The sequence below is a fragment of the Myotis nattereri genome, assembly GCF_964212035.1.
Source record: "Myotis nattereri genome assembly, chromosome: 13".
In the NCBI taxonomy this organism is placed as follows: domain Eukaryota; kingdom Metazoa; phylum Chordata; class Mammalia; order Chiroptera; family Vespertilionidae; genus Myotis; species Myotis nattereri.
In genome coordinates, this window is record NC_138088.1 from 35,162,449 (window position 1) to 35,187,412 (window position 24,964).

Consider the following 24,964-nt stretch of genomic DNA (forward strand, 5'->3'; position numbering starts at 1 on the left):
TCCCTCTCCCTTCTTCTTTGAAATCAATAAAAATGTATTTAAAAAAAAAAAACAAAAGAAGCAGAAGAACATCGGAGGCACAATCTCCTTTTAAGGTGAGGAACTAGGAATGTAGGGTCAAATTTCACTTTTTTCCTTTGAGAAATGCACATGCAGTTTGCGTGTGTGTTTACTTTAGAAAAATGAATATACAAAATTCCCAAATAGCCAAGACGATGCGTCCGATCGTCATTTGTACTAGATTGCTTCATGAAAAAGGGGGGTGCACTCTGAACCCCTTTCTGTATCTACCAGCCCCTCGAATGTACCCATTTGACTCACCAGTTTTGTAAAGCAAGGCACCCCAGTAATTCTATTCATCCCCCAACACTGCCCTCTCCCCAGATAAGCAAATGGTTGCTCAGTGTTAATCTCTCTAAAACTTCACAAGGTAATTCTTTAAGTTGCCTATGAGGCAGAAAACAATTAAAACACATTTAGAACAATAGTGTTTTTTTCCTCTTTAAAATCTCTAGGCCAAAACAGACAGACCCCTTCTCCTGCCTTTTCCTCTCCTGTAACGCCCCGCGCACAGCCCACCACCAGGTTTCTCTCATCCCAAGGTGGGGCAGAGGGAGGCTGGGACAGAAACCTGCCATCCCAGCTCCCTCGCCCCGTTTTAGTTTTTTTACTCAAAATGCCAATGAAACAGGAGCCAGTACTTATTTGGTTCATATATATATTTTTTTAAGCATAAATAACATTTCTTTCCATATAAATATAAAATTCTGTGAACAAAAATAGAAAAAAAGTATGATCATCTTAGTTACTGTCCAGCAGGAACATGTTGCATTGTTTATAGCATCAGACATCAGATTCTGCATTTTAAAAAATATGTTTTTTAGTCTCATTCTAGAACACTTTCAAACAAAGGAAATTCTTTGTCCTACAAACAAATCCATTTAGAAATGATTTAAATATGCCAGTGATAATTGTCTAAATCGATCCTGGAATCAAGGCTACTGAAGTGAGCTAGAATTCAACACCCAGTGTACAATTATTGATATACAAAAATTGATATAAATTACTTCATCAGATTGCAAAAAAAACCCACATCAGATTGTCTCTAGAAATTTCCAGCAGGTAATAAATTACTTACTAAAATATAAAAATAAAAGAGCTCAGGCGTGTTTCTTCTGATTCAAGTGTGAAAACGCGCCAACAGTCCTGGTTCCGAGGGGCACCCCCTGCCCTCCGCAGCCACCCGGACACGGGAGGGGTGCGGGCTACCCGGCGCGAGGGGGCCGCAGAGTCCCCCAGAGTCTGTCCCAGTGCGTGAAGTACGGGGCGAAGTTGTAGTTGAAGTGAGAGTGATGCAGGTCGTGGTGCACCACGCCGCCGTACCAGCCGAACGGGACCAGCCTGTGCGTGGACCAGGGGAAGTCGTAGCCGGAGTGGTCCTCCACCGACAGCCAGATGTTGAGCGTGTGGAAGGCCAGGACGGTGAGCGGGTGGCACTGGAGCAGCCAGACGTTCACCATGTCGAAGAAGCCCAGGGAGAACAGCTCCCAGGCGCTCACGTACTGCGTGGCCAGCGCGAACGAGGGCGCGTTCTGGTGGTGCACCTTGTGGAAGGTCCGGTACAGCCAGGGCACCCGGTGGTGCAGCACGTGCCACGCGAAGAACTCGGCGTCGAAGAGCAGCAGGCACAGCACGACGTGGCCCAGCAGCTGGGGCAGCGCGGGGGCCTCGGGGGGCAGGAGGGCCGGGCTGCGGGCCCAGTGCAGCAGCGTCAGCGGGAACACGAACGCCAGGTGCTGGTAGAGCGTCTGCCGCAGGCAGGACAGCAGCTGCCGCGCCGAGGGCGAGCTGTCGGGCTGGATCTTGCAGCGCCGCAGCGCGGGCACCCAGGGGCACAGGAGGTCCAGCACCACGAAGGGCAGGCAGAAGCTCACGTAGGTGGTGATGGCGAAGATGACCGGGAAGAAGGGCGACTGCGTGAGGGCCTCCCTCCGCAGGCGGTCCCAGACGGGCTGCAGGAGCATCTGGCCGGCGCTGCACCCCGCGGCGGCGTGGAGCTGGGAGGAGTTGGGGCTGCTCATGGCGAGGCGCTGCTTGGCCGCCGCTGCAGCGGCTGGCGTCCCACCGATTTTATAGCGACTCGAGCCCCGCCCGGCGTGACGTCAGCGGCCTCTGCCGCCCTTTCCCAGCTGAGCGGACTTGCATCCGTCACTGGCCCCGGAGAGGTGCCTTTAGCTGCTACACGGCACACCTGCGGCTGCATTTCGAGTTTGGATAACTCGATCCGTGTGTCATCACCACCCGCAAAGAAGATGCGGGATGTTCCCATCACCACCAGCAGGGCTCCCGTGTAACCAACGCAGGACTACTCGTCTTTAAATGCACACGTTGCCCGTGTGGGTCCATGAAAACGCCAAGTACAACTGCATTTTTAAGAACTTTTTAAAGTGGCGCGCCTTCTGTAGTCCTAATCTTCGCTGTCTGCACACCCTGTAAATTGAACCCGGAGCGAGCGGCAAACTAACCTTTCTCGGAGGGAGTCCGGGCGGCGATCGGCGCAGGAAATCAGATGCGAGCGGGCGGCGGGTCCGGAGCCTCTCCAGTCCCGGTCTTCAGAGAGGATGCATCCCCGCTGGTTCGCCGCGAGCTCCAGATCCTGCCCTTCCCGGCTCCCTCCACTTCCCCCTTACCCCCCCCCCCACACACACACACACACACCCCACACCCCAGCACACAGACTGCTCAGAGGAACTCGCAGCACCCGGCCACTAACCAGCCCTCCGTTATGCTGCCGAAGCGCGCAGACCAGCGACGGGAACCGAGAGACGGCGAGACTCCCCGGCAAAAGAGGGGACCGCGACTGTTCTTCGCTTTACGTACATACGCATACATACATGCATGCATGCATACATACATACATACATACATACATACATACATACATACATTCTGGCTTTAACTTCTAGCGCGGCCCAGAACTGGCTAAAAGGACGCTGCATCTCAGGAAGCAATACGATCAGTAAAGCACCCACCTTGTTCCTAAGGGGAATGTTTGCGTGTTGTTCCTAACGCCTCGCGGAGCTGCCGGTTGGACAGATGTCGCGCCTGTCCTGCCCTTCCCTGGGCTGGCTTCGCGGCGCCAATTTGCCCTTTACCTTGGCCCCCATTCCTCCAAACCACCCCAAGGCGCAGCGCCGGACTGCGGGGCTCGCCCCACACCTGCGCTTCTCTGCCATCAAACTGGGGTTGACTGGCCGTGAGGAGGTGGGTACTAGAAGAGCTCTGGGGAGACCCTCCCCTCCTTCCCCCCCCCCGCCCCCAGACCACCAACAAAGCGTCCTTTGACCCGGTGGCTGAAACACAGGAACGCCTTAGCAGAACTTCGCTCCTCCAAGCTTTGCATTTTCAGATCTACCCCCACCCCAACGGATATGATAATAGTAGCTATCTCACGAGTCTATTTTGAGCATTAAATAGGAAAATAATAATAATAATAATACCATGTAACATCTGTGAGGCACGAGCTAAATGTTTTAGTTGAAGGGATTTCACCCAGTCGTGGAAGTAGGCATCATTATTATTGCTGTGGTCTGACAGAAGTAAAAGCATAGTGACTGGCACATAATAAGCATACAAAATAAGACACATCATTTTTATTTTATTTTTTATCACCATTTATTCCTTCTATGCCCTCTTCACCTTCACACACACCCCCTCAAGACACATTATTTTAAATTTACATTTCACATTTTACCTAAATCATAATGGAGGAAAATTTGCAATGAACATCAAATAAAATTATGTAAAAAGATATAAAGCTATATATTGTGAGGAAAGAATAAGTACAATAGAAATATAGACCAATATCTGGGCCTAGAAATATATAGGCTATGTACATACCCTAATATATGTATCTATATATTAGACCTGTGGTCGGCAAACTGCAGTTCGAGAGTCACGTGAGGCTCTTTGGCCCTTTGAGTGTGGCTCTTCCTAAGCCTTAGGAGTAACCTAATTAAGTTAATAACAATGTACCTACCTATATAGTTTAAGTTTAAAAAATTTGGCTCTCAAAAGAAATTTCAATCGTTGTACTGTTGATATTTGGCTCTGTTGACTAATGAGTTTGCCGACCACTGTATTAGACACATTGTATGTAATATGCCAGTTTATAATGTAGAGTCATATATTAATATATAATAACATAATACATACATGGGGTCTATAGGATGTTATACACACACACCCATAATAGGCCAATTCGTAATTCAGAACATCCCAACTAGCGTGTGTCCCTGAACTGCCACTGATGGGTCATGGATATTCCTTAGCAGCCCATTCTCTGAGCCTCAGGGCTCCGTGTGCCATGGGATTATTACGATATTCTGCTTGTGTCTTGAGGAGATAAAGGTTCGGAGGCAGCTTTGAGCTTCCTGACAGCCAATGCCAAACAGGAAAGAAAGTGGCGCTTTCTACTGTCTTGGCGCGCTGGATGGTAGCAGAGGCAGGCGCAGCGCAGGCCCCTGGCCTCCCTGCTGCTGGGCTTCTTACGGTGAGAAAGCCTGTCCTTTCGGATCTCTTCGGTGTTCCCTGTCCACCAGGAACTCTCTTCGTTTCCATTCCTGGTGAGGATCACCCTGCCCTTGAACTGTGTGTGGCTCAAGCAGCATCTCAGAGAGAAGAGGAAGGGCTTCTTTTCCTTGATCTTTACTTATGATTTGAAGATAATACAAATAAGAAGGCTTATTTGAGAATCACACCACACTACTGAATGTGGCATATGCCATTTACTCAGCCTTCATTCTTGGGCTCCTCAGAGTTCCAAAGCGTCCATCAAAACTCACCTTCTCAGGCTTACAATTGAACTCTGCTCAGACGTCAAATGTCACTCAGATTTGCCCTCAACAGAAATTAAGTCAACCTTCAAATCTCTGTCCGTACATGCTGTCCTCTCCTTGTGGTTTCAGTCACCACGCTTGGATGGTGTGGATGGATGCTCTCATAGATTTTTTAAGTGGGCGGCATTGGCAGGTTTGCTTAATTTACGCTTAGCTATTAGATTGTTGTCAGGGCTGCCCCCTTTGAGCCCGTAGCTCCAACCAACCCATTCTTCTTCTTTGGTTCTTCCATCCTCTATCACTAAGCTTGTTAGAACATTCCCCAGAAAGCCCAGTGCAGCAAGACCTGGAAGCCCTGGTTTGCCCCTGGTTGTTCTAGGCTCTCCCCGTCTTGCTTGTGGCACTTTGAAGAACAGCCACCAGCTTCTCTGCCTTTGCATTCCATGCAGCCACCAGGGCAAAAGCTTGTGTCCAATACACAAGGGCAACCATGGCAAGGCAAGTGGTCAGTTCAGTTGTCCATTCCAGGCCACAGAGGATGCTGCAAACGTAGGCACAGGATGTTGGACGACCACAAACAGAACATGACTTAATGGAGCCAAATAAAATGGAGCCCTATTTAGTCTTGACTGAAGTGGCATCGTTTCTTGAATTGGCAAACATGCATCTTTAAACACTTTTCTTACACAAAATTGATTTAACAGCTTTGCATGAATGGGTCTTTTTAGGGCACAGATTCTATCTCCAAGATTTCTTCCCACAGCACCAAGCATTATACCTTGCACACACTAAGTGTTGAAGAGTTATTTGTGGACTCAGTGTACAGTTTAAAAGATATAGGCTCTAAATTGAGGCTCAAAATCTTCAATATTTTTTTTGAGCACTGGTTATGTAGTTTAGGTCTACTCATCCCCTGGAATGGTTTTTCATAAAACGTGACATTTATTTATTTCAAATGGTATTAGGCCTTTGGCCACACTGTTTCTTGTGCTTCTCCTTTTGATTTGACTTCCTGTGTATTATTTTTATCTTGGCAAGGTCTTTCTGACAGGGCTAGAGTGCAAGAATCCTTTTCTCTCTAGCTACCACAGAGATCAAATCACTTCTCTGAGAGTACAACGTCCAAGTCTATGCATGTTTAATACAATCTAGATGCTATTTGGTACCAACTTACCAAAAGACTTTGGGTACTACCTCCCACCCCCTACCCCCAATAAAAATAGAATATGTAGTTGGCAAAGTGCATTACCTACTACATAAGGTCTTCTTGTGCGTGACCTTCATGTCTGTTTCCTTCCAAAATGAAGTGAAACTGTCTTAGCATCTATCTAACCAAAACAATTTACCCATCTAACCGGAACAATTATTCCTGGATAGGGAAGATGAAAAGTGTTGTAACGTTTTACAACTGTAGCACATCAAGACTCATAGAGAATGGATAATCTAATCCCTGGTTGTAAAAGTGAAGACTCAGCCTCAGAAAGGTAAAGACTAGCTAGAGTTAAATAGCACGGCACAGCCAATCTGAGCGCGAAGCCTGGTCAGTGTCAGTTTCAAGACACGTCCCCCTACATCAAAAGTGGTGTTGGGGTGGGGCATTGAAGTTGCATTTATAGGCAGTTTACAAAAGACTTGGAAACATTCATTATCCACGCCAAAACAGGGGAATGCTGGTGAAGAATATGACATGGATGCTGGTGCATATTTGGTTTTAAACACTTTCTATTTGTGATTCCTCTGGGTCACATATGTGTGGGTGCTTCTACTGATATTGGAACTCTCATCAACCTATTTAAAGTAAGCAATACATACATATATTTATTTCAAATAAATTTTATAGCAAATAAAATTATTCCCTTTAAAAGAAATAACATTTATTTTAATGGGAATGATTTACAGAGAAAATACCTCACCTGTCAAAGGTGTTGTTGCAAAGATCAAAGCCTTATGAGAAGGCTTTAAAAATCCAGAAGGCACAATGTAAAATGCAAAAGTATTTGTGTTTGTACTACTAAAACATGTGGGCAGAGAGTTTTCTGCTTAGTTTGGAATTGAACTTGAAATCTGCACCTAAAACAATACAATAAATACTCTTGAATTAATTACAATTTTTTAAAAAAATCAGAATTATTACAACCTGATGTTGCCTTTCAGGGGTCATATTTTGAAAATCTCTCCATATGTTAAAAAAAGGACGAAAAGAGTTAAAATTAGTGTATTTTAAATGTTTTCATTGAACAAATTAAGGCCTTTAATACCCACAAACACAGAATAATCTTCATTACTTGGAGATAATATCAACAGTCTAAACGTTGGTCCTTTGTAAGTGTGAGGCCTAAGGTTAAAGACATTTCTGTTTCCTCCCCTCAAGTCTGAGGTTCTGACCACTCTATTAGGCACATTTTTATTTTCATGTCACATTCCAGACACAGCTACTCTTTGAGAACATTTTTCAGATGTTATGCATTAGACAGGATTAGTCATAATCCTAGAAATGACCACAGACATGTTTGATCTTACCAGTCCTCCAATGACAAACTGGCTCATAAATCAACAGCTCTCTGCCTCTCCCCAGAGGAAGGGATTAGAGAAAACTTCCTTCTGAAAAGGTTTGGAAGCAAAGCCAAGAGTGCCCTCTTGTGGCAAATGAAAAATCATAATTTTGTTCTCAGTTGTGACTTCATTTGGGTGGCTTTGTCCATGTAAGTATCTAAGAGTTCCAAGTTGGCAAATATTAACTAGTCTTTTTCTTGCCACACAGGTCTGTGGACATCTTTGTGATCTGCTCAATAGAAATACATATATATTTTTAAAATATATTTTTATTGAATTCAGAGAGGAAGGGAGAGGGAGAGATAGAAACATCAATGATGGGAGAGAATCATTGATCGGCTGCCTTTTGCACGTCCCACACTGGAGATGGAGCCTGCAACCTGGGCATGTGCCCTGACTGGGAACTGAACCATGACCTACTGGTTCACAGGTTGATGCTCAACCACTGAACCACACCAGCCAGGCAATAGAAATATATTAAACGCAATTGATAAGTGTGGGGAAGCATGGGGCTTGGTTGGAAAGTTTGTGGGGAGGATTCCCTGGGAGGCCAGAGGCCCCTGGGGAACCTTGCCTTAGGCGGCAGAGCCTGCCTTGACTTTTCCAAACAAGTCTGAGTCCTGGGTGTTTTACTAGAATCTTTGTTTAGACTTCAAAATGTCCTTGTTTGAAAGACACTACAGATGCAGGTGCTTTCTCAAGGATGCCTATCCTGCTGATTGTATCTAGAGCAGGGGTGGGCAAACTTTTTGACTCGAGGGCCACAATGGGTTCTTAAACTGGACTGGAGGGCCAGAACAAAAGCATGGATGGAGTGTTTGTGTGAACTAATATAAATTCAAAGTAAACATCATTACATAAAAGGGTATGGTCTTTTTTTTTTTTAGTTTTATTCATTTCAAATGGGCCAGATCTGGCCGGCGGGCTGTAGTTTGCCCACGGCTGATCTAGAGGTTAATTTTAGTTCAAGCTGTTGTGACAATAAAAGCCCAAGGAGGCAGGCAAACAGGGCTTTTCACTCCTAGGGCAAAACAGCCCCTTAGCCTTCTCTTTCACAAAAATGTGTGTCAGAGTAATCATTCATCCATCGTTCGGGGTCTGCCGGTCAGCCCTTTGGATAAGGAAATCAGAATTCCTACAAACTTGTTAGCGAACTTCTTGAGGCACATGCTCCAACCTTGTTCTGCACTCTCAGCCAAGGATGAAACAAAGCTACATTAATGCAGTCTGGTTACAAAGATATAAAACTGGAGCAAGAACGGCTATGCAGCATTTCCACCTCCAGACTGACCCACATACTGAAGAAAATCCCCAGGGATTTGCAAGGAGGTGAAAGAAAAACACTCCAATAAAAGGTAGGTGCTATAGAATGAAGCCTCTGCTTATTACTATGGCCTGGTGACCACAAGTTTTTAAGAGCATCTATGGGAGTCTCCATGGCCATAACCAAAGCAAGAGAAACCAGGTCACCTATGGCACTGAAACCATTCTCCAATGAGCTCTTTGCCACTACTGGTGTAAAACAACAAACAAAATCACCGGCTCACCGTTCCTTTCTTTCCAGCCCGAGCAACGAATCTTGTACCTGGTTGGCCATGGTCAAAGGGGAGTGGCATCCTCCTGGGGATGTAAATCCTTTGGATCTAGTACAGCTTTACTCTTTTCTGTGGTTGCCATGGAAACACAGATTCCACAAATGTGCAGTCCCAGATGTTACCTGTGCACCTAATTTTATTTCAGTAAATGACAAAGTTCATCATTTTTCACACATTTTGTCAGTGCACACATTTTTATTGACTCACTATATTCTAAGCTGAGTGTTAGATTTGGGGCAAGATATATCTTCTGCCCTCAAGCTCAGAGTAATAGGAGAGATCACATTAGACCCTAAAATCTAGATTTATGATCCTTGAAGCATGACTCATCTCTGCAAGTTTTGGTTGCTTCACTTGTTCATGGCGGGAGTTGGATGGACAGTCCTTGAACCCATGGTCCTGCCTTTCACAGACCACTACCTGCAGATGGGGCTAATCACTACGTAGTGTCCACTCAGACTCCCTCTGTGGACCCTGCAAGATGGCACTGAAGGCCAGTGTTTCCAAACTATCCCCGATGTTCCTTGTGTTTGAGACGCTCTCTGCTGCCCATTGGAGAGGATCAAACGTTCACGGGCAGTATTGGTGAGGCTTACACGGAGTGAGGGAGAGGGGGAGAAGATGAGAAAGAAAGGGACAGTCTTACCGAAAGAGAAAGGGAAGTAGAGAAGGGCTATTAAATAAAGACACACACACACACTAAATCCGTCAAGCCTCTGAGACTCACTGAGTTTTATTGAAAAGTTTAAATAAGACTTTTTATATGTTACAAGGAAGTATTATGCTGTCTCCACTTATTAGCCGATACCAAGTATTGTTGATTATTGCAGCTGAAGTAACTATATCAGAAACACGTATCAGTGTTATTCTGCCCAGCGGACAGAACTGTAGGAAACAAGGCTGTGAGCAAAGCAGCTGAACCTGGGCTTCCTGACACAGGGATGCAAATCAGGAGCAAAAACATGGACACACACAAAACTAAAACACAAAGTGATTCCCTGCGCTGTGATCTGAAAGCACCCACGGTCACGTTCCTCTCGCGTGCAACTGCAAGAGGACACTTCTGGGGGCGGCCTTGGGGCGGCCTTGGGGCTTTTGTTTCACACACATCCTTGCTGAGCTACAGTCACTGGCTGAGAGAGCACATTCATCTGAGGAAAACTAGTGGCATCGTCTCTCCACAGGACTTTTCTTCTCCAACAAGTGGGTTTATGACCTGCCTTACAATGAGGAGTTCAAGAATATAGAAGGATGCGTGCATCTGTCTTCAAGTATTTGAAATACGGTTGTTGCATTGTAATGAGCAGAATTTGCTTTTGAAATTATTTTGCTTCCTCTGAGCAATGTAAACATGTGCTAAATAACGGCTATCACAGAGAGATTTGATAAATCCTATTTAATAAAATAGGATTTTTATTACTGACACGGCTGAGGCGTCACTGGCTTTGACTCAGCACCCACTGAGTGACTACATGAGAAGGTGTCATTAGATCCCTAAACTCAGGGCCATTCCTCTGAAGAGTCCTTTAAGGCCAGGAGATGAGAACAGGATACTTACACCCTGAGCTTTCCTCAAGGCAGTGTCAGGTTATTTACCAATGAACAGCACAGTTTAAAAAGCCCAACGCAGAGGTCAATGTGTCCTGCGTGGAGCAAAAAAAGCAATATAGTCTCTTTTAAATTGTATGGATAAGCAGAATGGCTATGACCTTCCACAAGTCAGTGATATTTTTAGAAGACTTAAAGAAATTATATTATTGTTAAGACACAAGCTGAGTATTGGACCATGATTAAACAATTTAAAAAAAATAAAAGCAAGTGCGTTTCTACCCTAACTGGAGAAAATTGGGCATCTTCAACATCATAATTTTCTTAGATCTGAAAATATAAAAGGCCTGGGAAAGAAAAAATAAGTACTTTAGAAAAATTAAGCCAACAAATTTTTAACATGATTCGACCATGGTATTCATGGTAAATTTCTGTTTGGCTTTCACTGATACTTTCTCATTAGATTGATCATTTTCTCATAGAGTCGCCACGGGGCATCCAAGCCCCAGATGAAGTCGAGGTGCTCCCATTCCGGAATGCACTCATCATACACCAAGTTGGTGATCTCGGTCAGTAAGATACTGACGTCCTTGACGTCCGCAAGCCAGTCCTGGCCGCCGCTCCAAACGGCAGTCGGCACGAGCATGTCCTTCACATGGTAAGCAGGAGGGTACGTCTACAAAGAAAAACCCACAGAAAGCTTTGTCATGGTTGCTTTAATTTACAAAAACACAGCCGACAATCTCCATCAAACACTGACTCATTCATTGAGTATAAAAGACTACATTGGGAAAGTCACTCTGTTTACTTTTCAAGTCACTGCCACCAGAACAAAAATAAACCCAACCTGCAATGAAAGCACAGTTAGTATAGGAGCCTGGTGGGCATGGTACCAAGTGCTTAAATCCGATGGGAGGAAGGTATTCTCCCAAGTAGTTGATTCAAAGCAACAGAAGCCAGTGGTTGGGAAGGGGCTTTGGAGTCCATACCTTTCTATGCTTTTCTTCCCTCTGGGGTGTAACACAAGTCACTGAAGTTCTCTAAGCCTCAGTTTCCTCATCTTTTTTTTTTTCTTTTTTTAAATATATTTTATTGATTTTTTACAGAGAGGAAGGGAGAGAGATAGAGAGTTAGAAACATCAATGAGAGAGAAACATCAATGAGCTGCCTCCTGCACATCTCCCACTGGGGACGTGCCCGCAACCCAGGTACATGCCCTTGACCGGAATCGAACCCAGGACCCTTCAGTCCGCAGGCCGACGCTCTATCCACTGAGCCAAACCGGTTCCGGCAGTTTCCTCATCTTTAATATGAATAATAATCGTAGGGAATTTGTGAGAATTAAGTAAGTAAAACACGGCAAAGTGCCTTACACTTCAGAGTACTCAGCACTCAAAAATGGTAAGCTGGACAAAATAAGACCTGAAGCAGAGAGACATGGAACAGACTGACATACCTCAATGTGGGGTTGGGGGGATGAGAAGAGATAAACTAAAGAACTTATATACTTACTAGAGGCCCAGTGCACGAAATTCATGCACTGGTAGGGTCCCTAGCGGCTGGTGGCTGCTGGCCGGGTACTCCCTCCCTTCCCCTGGCCGGCCCCGCCCCCTGGTCGAACTCCCGGATGAACTCCTGGTCAAGGGGACAATTTTCATCCTATGCTTTTGTTATATAGGATATGCATAGCCCATGGACACAGGCAATGGGCTAGTGAAGACCTGGGGGGACTGTGTCAGGGCGGGGAGGAGGGAGTATAAGTGGGGGGGGGGGGGAGTGGAATGGGAGATATCTGTAATGCTCTCGATAATAAAATATATATTTAAAAATGAAAACAATGGTAAGTTAATTGCATATGGGAGAAAACACTTAGGTAATGCCATTTGGCCAAGGCCCTCCAGCTACCAGATCATAGACCTAGGCTTGTCTGACTCTACGTCTGTGTTCCTGATCAGGATGAGTCACGTATGACAATAGTGAGAGTGACAATTGTTACACAGGGCCAAGGAAATAACAAAGAGGGAACGCCCAGGCAACTACACCAACCACAAAGCTCAGGTTGTTCTGGGATTGAAACACTAGTCAGCTCTCCCAAACATTTCCACAGCCCGGAGCCCAGAATCCTGACACCTCGGGCTGACTTCCTGGATGAGTCTGCAGGGCCCACTGTTTCTAAAGACGCTGAAGACTTTACCTGGTTGTAATGAACATAATTCCTGGCTCTGCTCCCCCAGTCGAAGGCTTGGAACTTTTGCAACTTAAAAGTCTAGAAAGAAGATAATTTGGACAAAAAGTTTATGTGACGCAGATGTTTGAGATAACCGCACAGGTTGCTAGAGTTAGCCACGCCCTCAGAAACCAATTGTACACCAATACTCAGGTTTATTCTTCATTTCCAAACTGTAATTTAAAGTAAGTGGCTTTACTTTGCTCTCCTTTCCTAAGTGACTCAATTTCTCATTGTATGATTGGAAAACAGCTATTGTAGGACACAATAAAGCAGCTATAGACATGCTATAAATTATACAGGATTGGGGCAAAAGTAGGTTTACAGTTGTGAGTATGTAAACACAGAGCTTATTCTTATATTATTTATTAATTATTATTTTCTATACAAACAACTGTAAACCTACTTTTACCCCACCCTAGATCGGTGGTCACACTCATTGGATAAACTTTATGCTGACATATTTTACTGAAATGTAAATCTTAAACTTTTCAAAAAGTTAACTATTTTACTTAGGGAAATTATATATACATGTATGTATATCTAATATACATGTATGTATATTAGAATATAAATATTAATTATAAATCACATGTTTATATAAATTAATATAATCACTGTATATTCATATATGTATTAACATATTTCTGTATGCTTATATATAAGCTCCATATATAAGCTCCATATTTTCTATATATTTACTCTACTTGACTAGTTCTATTACTAAATATTTTAATGATTTTATTGTTTTGACACTTTTTCTCGAGTACCAGTATCAGAATAATCACCAAATTGTACTGCACACCAGCACAATTCTAACTAGAGTCATGATATAATATTGTATATGAAATTCAAATTATGCATAGATAGCATGATATAAAAGTATTTAAAAAGGCACTTATTTTTAAATTTTTAAATAATTCAAATTCACACCTCCTCTATACATATCCCCAAATTAAAAATATGTCAAGACTTAAATCCAAAATCGGCAACCCAAATGAACTGGAAACGGTTCAAGCTTTGGCCAGCGGGTGGTGTCGGGTAAAGAGGACAAACATCCTCTGTGGGAACTGCTGTTGATTCATGTGAGGTTCCAGGTCTTACCCGTTGCCTAAAATTCTACTGCCTGACGTAATAAAAGACGGCGTGAGATTGGAAGCCACAGGGGATTTCCGCAGGAGAAATGCTAGCATCTGCTTTTGCCCACGGTAAAGGACAGAGTTTAAATACCTGTGGCACATTTAACAAGCAGAACAAAGTATGGATGTACAGCACCTGCTAGGGCGTCTGTGCTCTAGCCCTGGCTGTCAGTGAAAAAACATCAGCGCAAGCTGTTCCCCGCTGCAGACAGTGTACCGCTTTCTCACATCTGTCTTTCACATTTACATAAAGCACCCTAGTGAGCATGGAACGCACAGGAAAAACTTGCCTAGGGCTCAGACTGAACTTCTAAACTTGACTTTTGTGCCTAGCGTCATAGGAAACCTCAGAAGGAGAGAAATGCGAAGATGATTATTTGTAGTAACAAAAACGTGGAAATAAGCTAAAGTCTGATCATAGCCATTTGGTTATATACATGATGTTACATCAATAGACACACAGTATGCCACTTTTGTAAATACAAAGATAATAAACTAGAATAATATTTAAAAATAATACTAAGTGGGGGGAAAAGTCAGAAAATGAAAGTGAGCAAGCTCTATGGTTACACTTATATGAAAATCCTATGTGACCAAAGATCAGGAGGAAATACTTACACTATTAGGATAATAGGATAGATGGATTTTAAAGTGACATTTTAAAAATTATTTTTATGTCTTGAATGGTGATAAAAATGTCAACAGGCTCAACTTTTCGAAAGTACAATCTGTATCAGAAATCTCAAAGATATGCCTCCCTCTGACCACGAAGTCTACTTCTACAACTGCACCCTAAGAAAGTAATGAAAGATCTTTAATTCAAGAATATCTGTCCCAGAATGGTTTACTATTGCAAAAAAATAAGCTATCGTAGCAAAAATAACAATAACAATTACAATAATAATAATGAAAATTCTATATAATAAAAGCCTAATATGCTAAGTGTCCGGTTGTCCGATGACTGGTCGACTGTTCAACCAGTCAAAGCATACTATGCTAATGCCGCTCAAACGCTCACTATGATGTGCACTGACCACCAGGGGGCAGACGCTCTGACCAGTAGGTTAGCTTGCTGCTGGGGTCCGGCCTATCGGGACTGAACAAGATGGGCTGGACACGCCCTGGAGCCCTCCTGCGGTCCCTCCCCAGCTGGCCAACCTCCTGTGTCCCTCCCTGGCTGGCCAGCCTCGATCGGGACTGGGCGAGATGGGGTGAGACATGTCCTGGAGCCCTCCCGCAGTCCCTCCCCAGCCCTGCACCCTCTCGCAATCCAGGACCCCTTGGGGGATGTCAGAGAGCCAGTTTCAGCCTGATCCCACAGGCCACTTCCTTCAGGAGGGCACCAGAGGCAGGGCTCATGGCTGGCTAGCACTGCTGCAGGAGCACGAGCCTCTCCGGATCGGGACTGATTGGGCACAAGCCCATGGCCGGCGCAGTGGGGCCGGGATGAGCAGGAGCAGCAGGCAGCATTGGACTGCAGGTTTCAGCCCGATCCCTGCAGACCATCCAGAGGGGCCCCACCCGTGCATGAATTCATGCACGAGGCCTCTAGTGTTAATAATAATAATTTAAGCAAAGAAAAACTGTCTGCTGTTACAAATATTTTAAAATTTAGTTATTGACTTGGAAAGGTATTTTTGATTACAGCAGAGACAGCTAATTGCCCATTCTTGCTTACTTCCTTAATCCCCAAAGCTCTTGCTAAGCACATGGCCACCAGGGGAGGAACCACATCCCTTAAATGCTTCCTTCCTGGCGGCTGGAACACACAGGGAGGCAACCCGGCTCCCACCAGGTAGAAGGGGCAGCATGCCAGGAGTGGCAGAGCTGCAGTGCGGGGGAGCTGGGACCCTGTGTGACTCCCAGGAGCACTGTCACACCCCCTCCACCCCGATCCCGTGGCACTGATGTCTGCACTGTATCATGAGAAACAAAAGCTATTTTAAGGCTGTATGATGGCATCTCTGATTCAGCAACTTAGCAAATATACAGCTATTTAGTTAAAATAATTTTAACACATGCATAGTGTAATCCTACTTTTGTAATGCAACCAATTATACAGAAAAAAAAATAGAAGATAGCACTGAGAGATTTCAGGACCTGCCACCACAAAATATGTTGCTTTGGCCATTTTTAAATTATTGATTTAAAGGAATGCGAGAAACAGCAGATGCAAGGAAGATACACTGACCTTCCTTTGAAGCAAGATATAATATTCCCATGTGAAAGAAGCCACCCCTATGCCAGAAGGAAGAACTGTTTTTATTATCAGAGATGGAGGGGAGGCCTAGAAAAATCTGTACAAAAAGACCTGGTTAAGCCCTGCTGGTGTGGCTCAGTTGGTTGAGCATCATCCCATGCACCAAGAGGTCACAGGTTCAGCCCCCATTGTGGGCTTGATCCCCAGGAGGGGGCATGCAAGAGGCAGCCAATCAATGTTTCCCTCTCATCAATGCTTCTATCTCTGTATCCCTTTAAAAAAAAAACACAAAAAAACCTGGCTAAAATAACTCTTATTTCCTTTAGTCTCCTATTTGTTTTAGTTATTTCTCCACAGTTGCTACTTTGTTCAGCCCAGTATATAAGCACTTAGGCCTAGTCACTCCTGTGGGTCTTCATTTTTCTTGTGAGGGTTCCCATGTACATGTAAATAAAATTCGTATGTTTTTCTCCTGTTAATGTCTTATGTCAGACCCAGTCAGAAACCCTAAGAGGGTAAAGGAAAACGTTCACTTCCCCTGATATACCAACATACTACCAGTAGTTATCCCGGGTAGGGGACATGTAGGTAATTTATTTTCTTCTTTGTACTCACATGTATTTTTAAACTTCATAATGAACACATACTACTTGTATGATTTAAATTATACTAAATGTCTTTTTACAAAGTTTTAAAGACCCTACCTAATGTACATTATTTGTTAAGCACTAGGTTTCAAACGATAGAGAACATCAGAATCACATGAGGAACTTCCTAAAATGCAGATCTCAGGGACATACCTCCAGGCATTTGAATTCTCAACAGGTTGTGGGTAGGCCCAAGAGCCTGAATTTTTTATAGCACCCTAAGTATTTCTGGACAACACTGTAAAGATAGGCTAGGACCACCCTTCTTCAAATCGGACCGAGTTCCTGGGCTCTGGGCATGGTCAGTGAGGGGGTTAAAGGAGGCTTGGTGGGGGGTGGGGTGGGGCAGGGGCAAGGGATCTCCAAAACTTGTCAGATTTATAAAGAGAATAATATCTGTAAGCTAAATTTAAAAGTCCAGTAAAGAACTAGGTTTTGGATTGTCAACTACTATGCTGTACACCTGAAACTAGTACAAAATAATATTGAATATAAACTGTAATTGAAAAAAATTTTTTTAATTTAAAAAACGTATTTTTTTAAAAGTAGGAAACATAAAAAAATAGAGTTCCATGCAAAAAAACAAAACAAACAAACAAAAAAACTATGTTTAGGAACTGCTTTTATAAAATAGAATGCTAATTATTTAAACAAGAAGTAAACTTCTGAATGTTCCACGAATAAAATGACCTTGTAGGGCACCCTCAAACTCCCACCATAGGAACCCCCAAACTTCACACTTGAATCGTAGCCCTCAGCCTGCCAGGGCCCAGGCCCCGCACCTTCAGCAGAAGCCTTCGCCAGTAGGCACCCTGGCAGCCCGCACCAGGGTGTCCTTGGCAGGCAGAGAGTGGCAGCCCCTGGCCAGCAGCCCAAGGAGGGAGAATCGAGGAGAAGGTCCTACGAAACAGCTGCACAAAGCAACGCTTCTGGACAAAGATGACTCAGCGAACAGAAGAGCAAAGGGCAGGACTGCCTTCCGCAGTGCATCTGGACTTCGGAAACGTTCATGAGGCACATTCCAATGTGGTTAGCGCCTAAAACCACAATGGGGCCCCAGAGCCGGGCTCTGAGCCTCAGTCTGCGGCCTTCGACCCCGGCCAGCTGCTAGATTAAAGGGGCTGGGACAAGAACAGAAGCCTGGATTGCAGCCGCTCCAAGAGCTCTTCTGCAGACCTGGCGCGTGGTGGAGGCCTGCCACCCAGAGGGGTGGAGCAGCCCTGTCCTGTAACTTACAGCAGGTGGTCTGACAGCCGAGGCTGCCTCCTTCCCAGGGGCCCCTGAGCCGTGGGGCCTGGGGGGCAGCTGTACTTGGCTGAGGCGCGTGACACAGCACACGTGGCCTGCAATGGTCACTGAGCTGGGTAGTTCAGCAGCTGCCTTCAACTCGGTGGACCATCCTCCCCACAAAAGTGCACTAATCCCTGAGGTGACAAGAACTGGGCCTTTTAAAAAATTTCCCATTAGGTAAGAGGGTAGAACATGTGCCAAAAGGCAGGGGTATTTGGTGACAGGGTACATAAAGAAAACAAATGACCATCAACAGAAACGTGGCTGAGGAGAGAAGCAGGAAGGGCGGGCAGAGAGGTACGTCATGGGATGCACGGCTCTTCCTGACGCTGATTTGACACAAACCCCACTGCCCTCCGGGAATGCCTACCTGGCTCCAGTGTATCATGTTTTGCACGGACGTCCCAGCGGGAGAGTGTGTCACATACACAGACATTCTTGACTGCAAAAAGAATGTTGAAATAAGGAATTTTAAAAAACAGTGTTAAGGAGGCATTGATAATACACAAATTTTGCACTTCAAAGCATTAAAAACCACAGAGCCACCATCTCCATGATATGATATTAAGAGCAGAAAAATATTCTTTGACTACAAATATGTCATAGAAAAATATGTACAAACACACACACACACAGAGTACATGGCGGCAACAGGGTAACCGTGGGGCTGTATGGGTTGAGATAACTGCTCATTTTTATTTCCTTCTTCATGCTTCTCTGAATTTCCAGAATTTTATATAACAATTATACCTTACATTTATCATCAGAAACAAGAACATTTAGTATCACTTTAAAAAATTCACTAGTGTGTGTGTGAATGACCATTCCAAGCTTAAACAATTATATAATTTTTAAAAGAAACAAGTCACTAGAATAAATATAAATGTCATTCCTACCTCTCCAGCATGCTCCAACACAAATAAGCATATTCACAGATAAAATAAAATCGTTCAAAGTTAAAGCAAATCTCATTATAAACATACATACCATATTTAAATTTCTCTCATTAAATCCACACAGAAGGAAAAAAACATTTCCACAAAGCTCTTTCAGAATGACATGATTGCAGACATGCAGACTCATCCACTTCAAAAATGCACTCTGGGGGAGAAATTCTCTCTCCCCAAATAAATCCTGCAAAGAAAAAGAAACCCAAGAACACCTCAGCATTTCATTCTGCTACACGGGCCTCCGTGACCACCTCAGAAGCAGAGACAGGAGAGAAGTGGTAACCAGTGGAATCTAATGAACAAAACAAATTGATGAACAAAATAGAACCAGAGACATGGAAATATGGAACAGACTGACGAATCTCAGGAGGAAAGAGGGGAGTGGGTGGAGAAGAGATTAACCAAAGAACTTATATGCATCTATGCATAACCCATGGACACAGACAATAGTGTGGTGAAGGCCTGGGTGGAGGGGGGAGTGGGGAGGCAATGGGAGAGGGGTGGAGCGGGTCAATGAGGGGAGACATATGTAATACTTTCAACAATAAAGATAAATTTTCAACAAGAAGAGAAATGGTTACCAGTGGACGTTCAAACTAGGGCACCTTAGCAATCTGTTTACTAAGGCAACAGCAGATGTTACAGATGTGCATTTAAAGTTTCAAACGAAGAAAGGGAGGCAGAAAATCCAGTAAATTTGCAGTGGACTTTTACAGTGGGAAGGGGCCTCAATGATCACTCATCCCAGGGCCATCTCAAGTTTCACTTGACTTTGATGAATTGGTAGTGACTTCTGAGAAAGAGTCAAAACTGTGATTGATCAGCAATGGGCACATACATCTAATCTGATTCCACTGGCCAATGGCTGCCCACTGCCTATGGTTTTCTTTCATACTTTTTTTACTCTTTTTTTTTTAATCCTCACCTGAGGACATTTTTCCATTGATTTTTAGAGAGTGAAAGGGAGAGGGAGAGGGAGGGAGGGAGAGAGAGAGAAAAACATCAATGTGAGAGAGACACATCAATTGATTGCCTCCCACACGGACCCCAACCAGAGCTGGGGATTGAGCCTATAACCAAGGCACATGCCCTTGACCAGAATCGAACCTGGGACCCTTCAGTCCGCAGTCCAATGCTCTATCCACTGAGCCAAACCGGCCAGGACCATACTTTTTTTTATTGTGGTAGAACACATAACACAAGATTTACCATTTTATCCACTCTCAAGTATTCAGTTCAATGGCATTAAATACCCTCACGTTGTACAACCAGCACCACTCTCCATCTCCAGAACTCCCTGGACATCTCAAACTGAAACTCTGTCCCCATTAAACAATGACTTCCCATTACTTCTCTACCAACATGCTCGCTTCTGTAAATAAAATTTATTGCAACACAGTCACACTCATTTCTTTACACTCAAATGTTTCTCTGGCTGTTTTTATACCATAAGGGAAGAGGTGAGTAGTTGCCAACAGAGACCATTATGGCCCACAAAGCCAAAAATATTTACTCTCACAATCTTTACAGAAAAAAGACTGCCGACTCCTGGTCTATATCAGTGTTGATCAACGGCCGCCAAACCTGGCTCAAGTATTTCTGGGACAATCACTATGATTCCTAATCCCAAGGCAGATCTTCACGTACTTCTGCACCAGGAAATAAGAAAAAGATCTTCCTTACATTGAAGCCAAATTTGTTCCCTTACAACTTACACTTTTGCTGATGCCTACCCTCTGGAACAGCGGTAGCCCACCAACCGATATCCGCGGACCACTGGTGGCCCATGAGGTCCGAAAGGTTGGCAACCGTTGCTCTGGAAGGTCAAGCAGGAGTGAGAAATTCAAATCCAACAAAAGCAGTTTTATGGGTTGAATTGTGTCTCTCCCTCACCTCCCCCGCAAATCCACTGAAGTCCTAATTCCCAGTATCTCAGCATGTGGCCTTATTTGGAGAGAGGGTCTGTACAGAGGAAATCAGGTTAAAATTAAGTTGTTAAGCGATCTGACCGGTGGTCTGATAGAAAGGGGTAATCTGGACATAGACACAGAGGGAGATCTGAGCACACACAGGGAAAGTGCCATGTGAAGATAAAGGCAGAACTTGGGGTAATGTTTCCACAAGCCAAGGAGCACCAAGCAAACCACCAGAAGCCAGGGCGGGTCATGGAACAGCCTCTTCCTCACAGTCCCAGTAAAGGCGTGGAAATGTACGTGATAAAACAGCACGTGCAACAGGCCCCCCTGCCCCGAGGGACGGCTAGGGGACACTGAGAAGAGGCTACCTGGAAGCTAGGCACAGCCTAATGTGTGCGACTGCTTTGTGGCACAGTGTCCTTTTCATTCCCCCCAAACAATCAATTATCAAGATTTCCATGTTCAATATTCCGCTTTTTTAAAATGAACTACTAATCTAACTTAAAGCATGGCATAGGCTCTATTCAAAACTCTTAGGGCAACTGTGGACTGCTACAGCCTGCGATCTGTCTTCTCCAAGGCAACCAATGGATATCTGAAGACTGATACCAGGACTCCTTGAACTCCCTTTCCTCCAGATTAGTCACGCTAATATTAGCTGGGGAGAACCAGGAAGTAAATACCACGTGCAGATAAGGTCAAGGGTCATGAAAAGGCATCAGTTTCTAAAACTCATGGCTCTGAGTCTGCATATTAGTCACATGTAATAAATGCATATATGTTTGAGGTTCTCTACTAACAACAAGTTAATAGGATCGGTGACTTAAATCAACAAGCCGAGCTCTCCTTTTCACTAACAAAGGAGGTGAAGTTGTCTTGCACTGCAGAACTGTCACCCAAACACTGCTGTGGCCAACTCCACTGAAAATTACTGCAGAGCAGGACAGCATTACAGGAAAAGGAAAATTCACCTGGCATGGACAGGCCTGCTCCTGTCCACCCTGATGTCTTCTAATACACACCTTTGTATTCTGAGAAAGAGTTGTGACACTCAGCTTTCATGGAAGTAACATAGTCTTCCCAGAACAGCAAAATTCAAAGGTTTCACTCTTTCACTTTGTCACGCTCCAGGATATTATAAAACACTAGTGTCTGGACCAGTAATTCCTAAATACCAGTCTCTTTGGCCTGCATGAGAAACATATAGGGTACAGATCCTAGACCGCACTCCAGATTTAACAAAACATCATCTCCAATGTGGGGAGGGGAGTTTGTGTGTTTACAAAGCTATTAAATCACAATCTCCAAGAACTAAATTAAATTGAATGCATTCCTATGACACAGCAGTTTCAGTTCTCCATAAAAATAAAAAATAAAAGGTACAAGGATGCAGCAACAGCAAATCAGCAGCAAACTTAATATCCACCACAGGCATCTGGCAGTTCTTTATCAATGGAAAACTTACTTTGCAGCAGTTAAAAAGCATGTGGTTGAGTTTTATGCATTAACATAACAGCTCTTCAAGAGTGGAAAGTGTAATCTGCAGAACAATATACACAGTTGAATACTGTCTGTGTTAAAACAAAACAGTCTATGTCTCTCTGGAAAGTCACACACAAGGTCTATGGGAAGAGCCCCTAAACCAGTGATGGCGAACCTATGACACGCGTGTCAGCGGTGACACGCGAACTCATTTTTTTGGTTGATTTTTCTTTGTTAAATGGCATTTAAATATATAAAATAAATATCAAAAATATAAGTATTTGTTTCACTATGGTTGCAAAGATCAAAAAATTTCTATATGTGACACGGCACCAGAGTTAAGTTAGGGTTTTTCAAAATGCTGACACGCCGAGCTCAAAAGGTTCGCCATCACTGCCCTTAACTGAGCACTGTGTTTAACTATGAAGAAGGCACCACGAGAAGCTAGGGTAAAGGACACTTTATCTGTAATATTCGAATTGTCTATAATGAAAATTTTATTAGTATTACCCAAGGCATTATAAATTAATTTGGTTTGAGGAAGCCACATCTTATCTGCATATCTGGTCACCTATGCAGAGAAACCCATCTTATGTGAGAGTCAGATTCTAAGCTCAGAGTACAGGCTGTATTTCTTATGAAAGTCTCTTAAATGGCCAGTAGATGTGCTCTTCCTGATTTGTAGTATATATGCCCGAATGGGATTTCATATCGGTGTGTGTTTAAACGTGTCATACATAAAAATATATAATGCATGCTAATGGACCATCTGGCCTCAGCTGTCTCTCAACTCCTCATAAAAACTGCTTCCTCCTTGAATAGAGCTTGGGGTCACACAGCTCAAGGGCTAAGCCCTCACGAGGTTACTGGCTTGTGTTTAGATCACCCTCATTGTGGTCAGGGTCAGGCATGTATGTGGGAAGGATGCATTTCCTTCTCCCACCTCCTGCCTACTCCTCTACACCACTCACTGCGTCAAATAAAAGGCAAGTCCAAGAGGATTAAGCTACCTTCTCCCAGACTCTCTTGTGCTCTCTTTGCATGATCCGTGGATATCTGCACTGATATGTTAACTATGAACATGGGCCTCAGGTGCAGAATTAATGATACACCTTCCCTGACTCCCCAGGATCTGGAAGTAGGGATAAGGGGGAGAGAAGAAAAACCTTGGAGAGAGAAATCCCACTTTCCATTGATCGCAAACCATAAAGGAGAAAAGCACAAATTGTCCGTCTAATGGCCAATTCTTCAGATCTGGAAAGGAAATTGGGGGAGGGGTGGGTTAAGTACCTTAATGAGAGGATCTGGAAGTCGTCCTAATTTAGCTAGAGGGCTACTAGCGAACTCGACTGAAGCCACAGGACCCAGAGCAAAAAACATCTTAATCTTTTTGGCCAGCTCCGGGATCTGTGAAAATGCTATAAAACCTGTGGGAACAAAAGGAAGGTAACACGAATTTGATCATCTGAAATTTTTTCTGATAAAGCAGACTGTCAAATTACAGCGGGAAGGCTGGGGAGTAAGAGATCAACCAAAGGACTTGTACGCATGCATATAAGCATAACCAATGGACACAAAGACACTGGGGGGGGGCGGGGGGCGGGGGGGGGGAGGCGGGGGCGGGGGGGTACGGGAGGCCAGGGGAAGGTCAATGGGGAAAAAAAGGAGACATATGTACTAGTATTTGTAATACTTTAAACAATAAAATTAAATTTAAAAAAAATAATAATAAGCAAGGGCAGTTGTGTGTGATACCCTCTAGTGGCAACCTGAGAGACATGCAGGCAAACACTTGAAAGGGATCCTCTGAACTATGTGCACGTTTGACTAAACTAGTAAATCAAGTATTTGTTAAGTGCTTGTTTCAGTTTTTCAACCTAGTTATGCACTGGAAGAAATCTTCGTTGCTAAAACCAGAAGATGTTTCCTGTTCCTTTAATAATGTAAACCGAGCTCCTGAAAGATTGTAGTCCTAACAGTTTGGGAGGGCCCCACCAAGTCCATATTCCTAAGAACAATTTACAAAGCCACTCAAATAAATTAGCAATGACTCAGAAATGACGGGCACATGTAGTGTGCCCTAGCGTTATAATACCTCTTAGCGTTCTTTCAGGTCACTGCTAGCCTTAAACATGGCTTTAGAATGCTATGTTAGAGAGCAGTGGGGCAAAGGGCATTCAGTAGACAAGTCAAGAAATATGAATGAAGAAAAATCCTTAACTTAATGAATAAGAAAGGCAAAAAGATATCCACGTTACTTTTTGAGTATGTGTTCTCATGAGACCATGTGACATGAACATAAAGATATTGGTCACAGTAAACACTAACAGAGGGAATTATTCAAATTATGGAACGGTTCCTAGTCCCTAATTAGAGGAACTCTTGTTTACTAGAATTATGGGCAATTTTTATTTTCTTTAAACTTTGCTCATTTTCTATTTTTGTTTATAATGAACACATATTACTTTTATAATCACCACAAATAAAAAATGCATATGACTTTTAAAAACTATTTATAAATAAAAGTGTAACAGCATCGGCAAGGTAACAATGAAACCGGATGATTTTTGCATATCTAG

At 43.8% G+C, this 24,964-nt stretch overlaps 2 protein-coding genes across 4 annotated transcripts in view; both read right to left on the reverse strand.

Moving 5' to 3' along the window:
• Positions 1–713: 713 nt before the first annotated feature.
• On the reverse strand, positions 714–2,081 carry CH25H (cholesterol 25-hydroxylase; the record flags this gene model as incomplete). Its single annotated transcript, XM_081104775.1, has 1 exon — positions 714–2,081. One exon carries the CDS (start codon positions 2,079–2,081, stop codon positions 1,266–1,268), a length of 816 nt encoding a protein of 271 aa, XP_080960901.1. The 3' UTR covers positions 714–1,265.
• A 7,609-nt stretch (positions 2,082–9,690) lies between these two features.
• LIPA (lipase A, lysosomal acid type) overlaps positions 9,691–24,964 on the reverse strand; it is a 30,688-nt gene continuing 15,414 nt past the window's right edge. The window contains exons 6-10 of one of the 3 annotated variants that reach the window (XM_081104923.1): positions 23,676–23,812; positions 19,025–19,171; positions 18,408–18,479; positions 12,729–12,800; positions 9,691–11,210 (exon numbers count right to left, since the gene is read on the reverse strand). In XM_081104923.1, the coding sequence (XP_080961049.1) occupies positions 10,977–11,210; positions 12,729–12,800; positions 18,408–18,479; positions 19,025–19,171; positions 23,676–23,812 (662 nt within the window). In that variant the 3' untranslated portion in view covers positions 9,691–10,976. The remainder of the gene's footprint in view (positions 11,211–12,728; positions 12,801–18,407; positions 18,480–19,024; positions 19,172–23,675; positions 23,813–24,964) is intronic. The other 2 variants (XM_081104925.1, XM_081104924.1) reach the window with 2 other exon arrangements.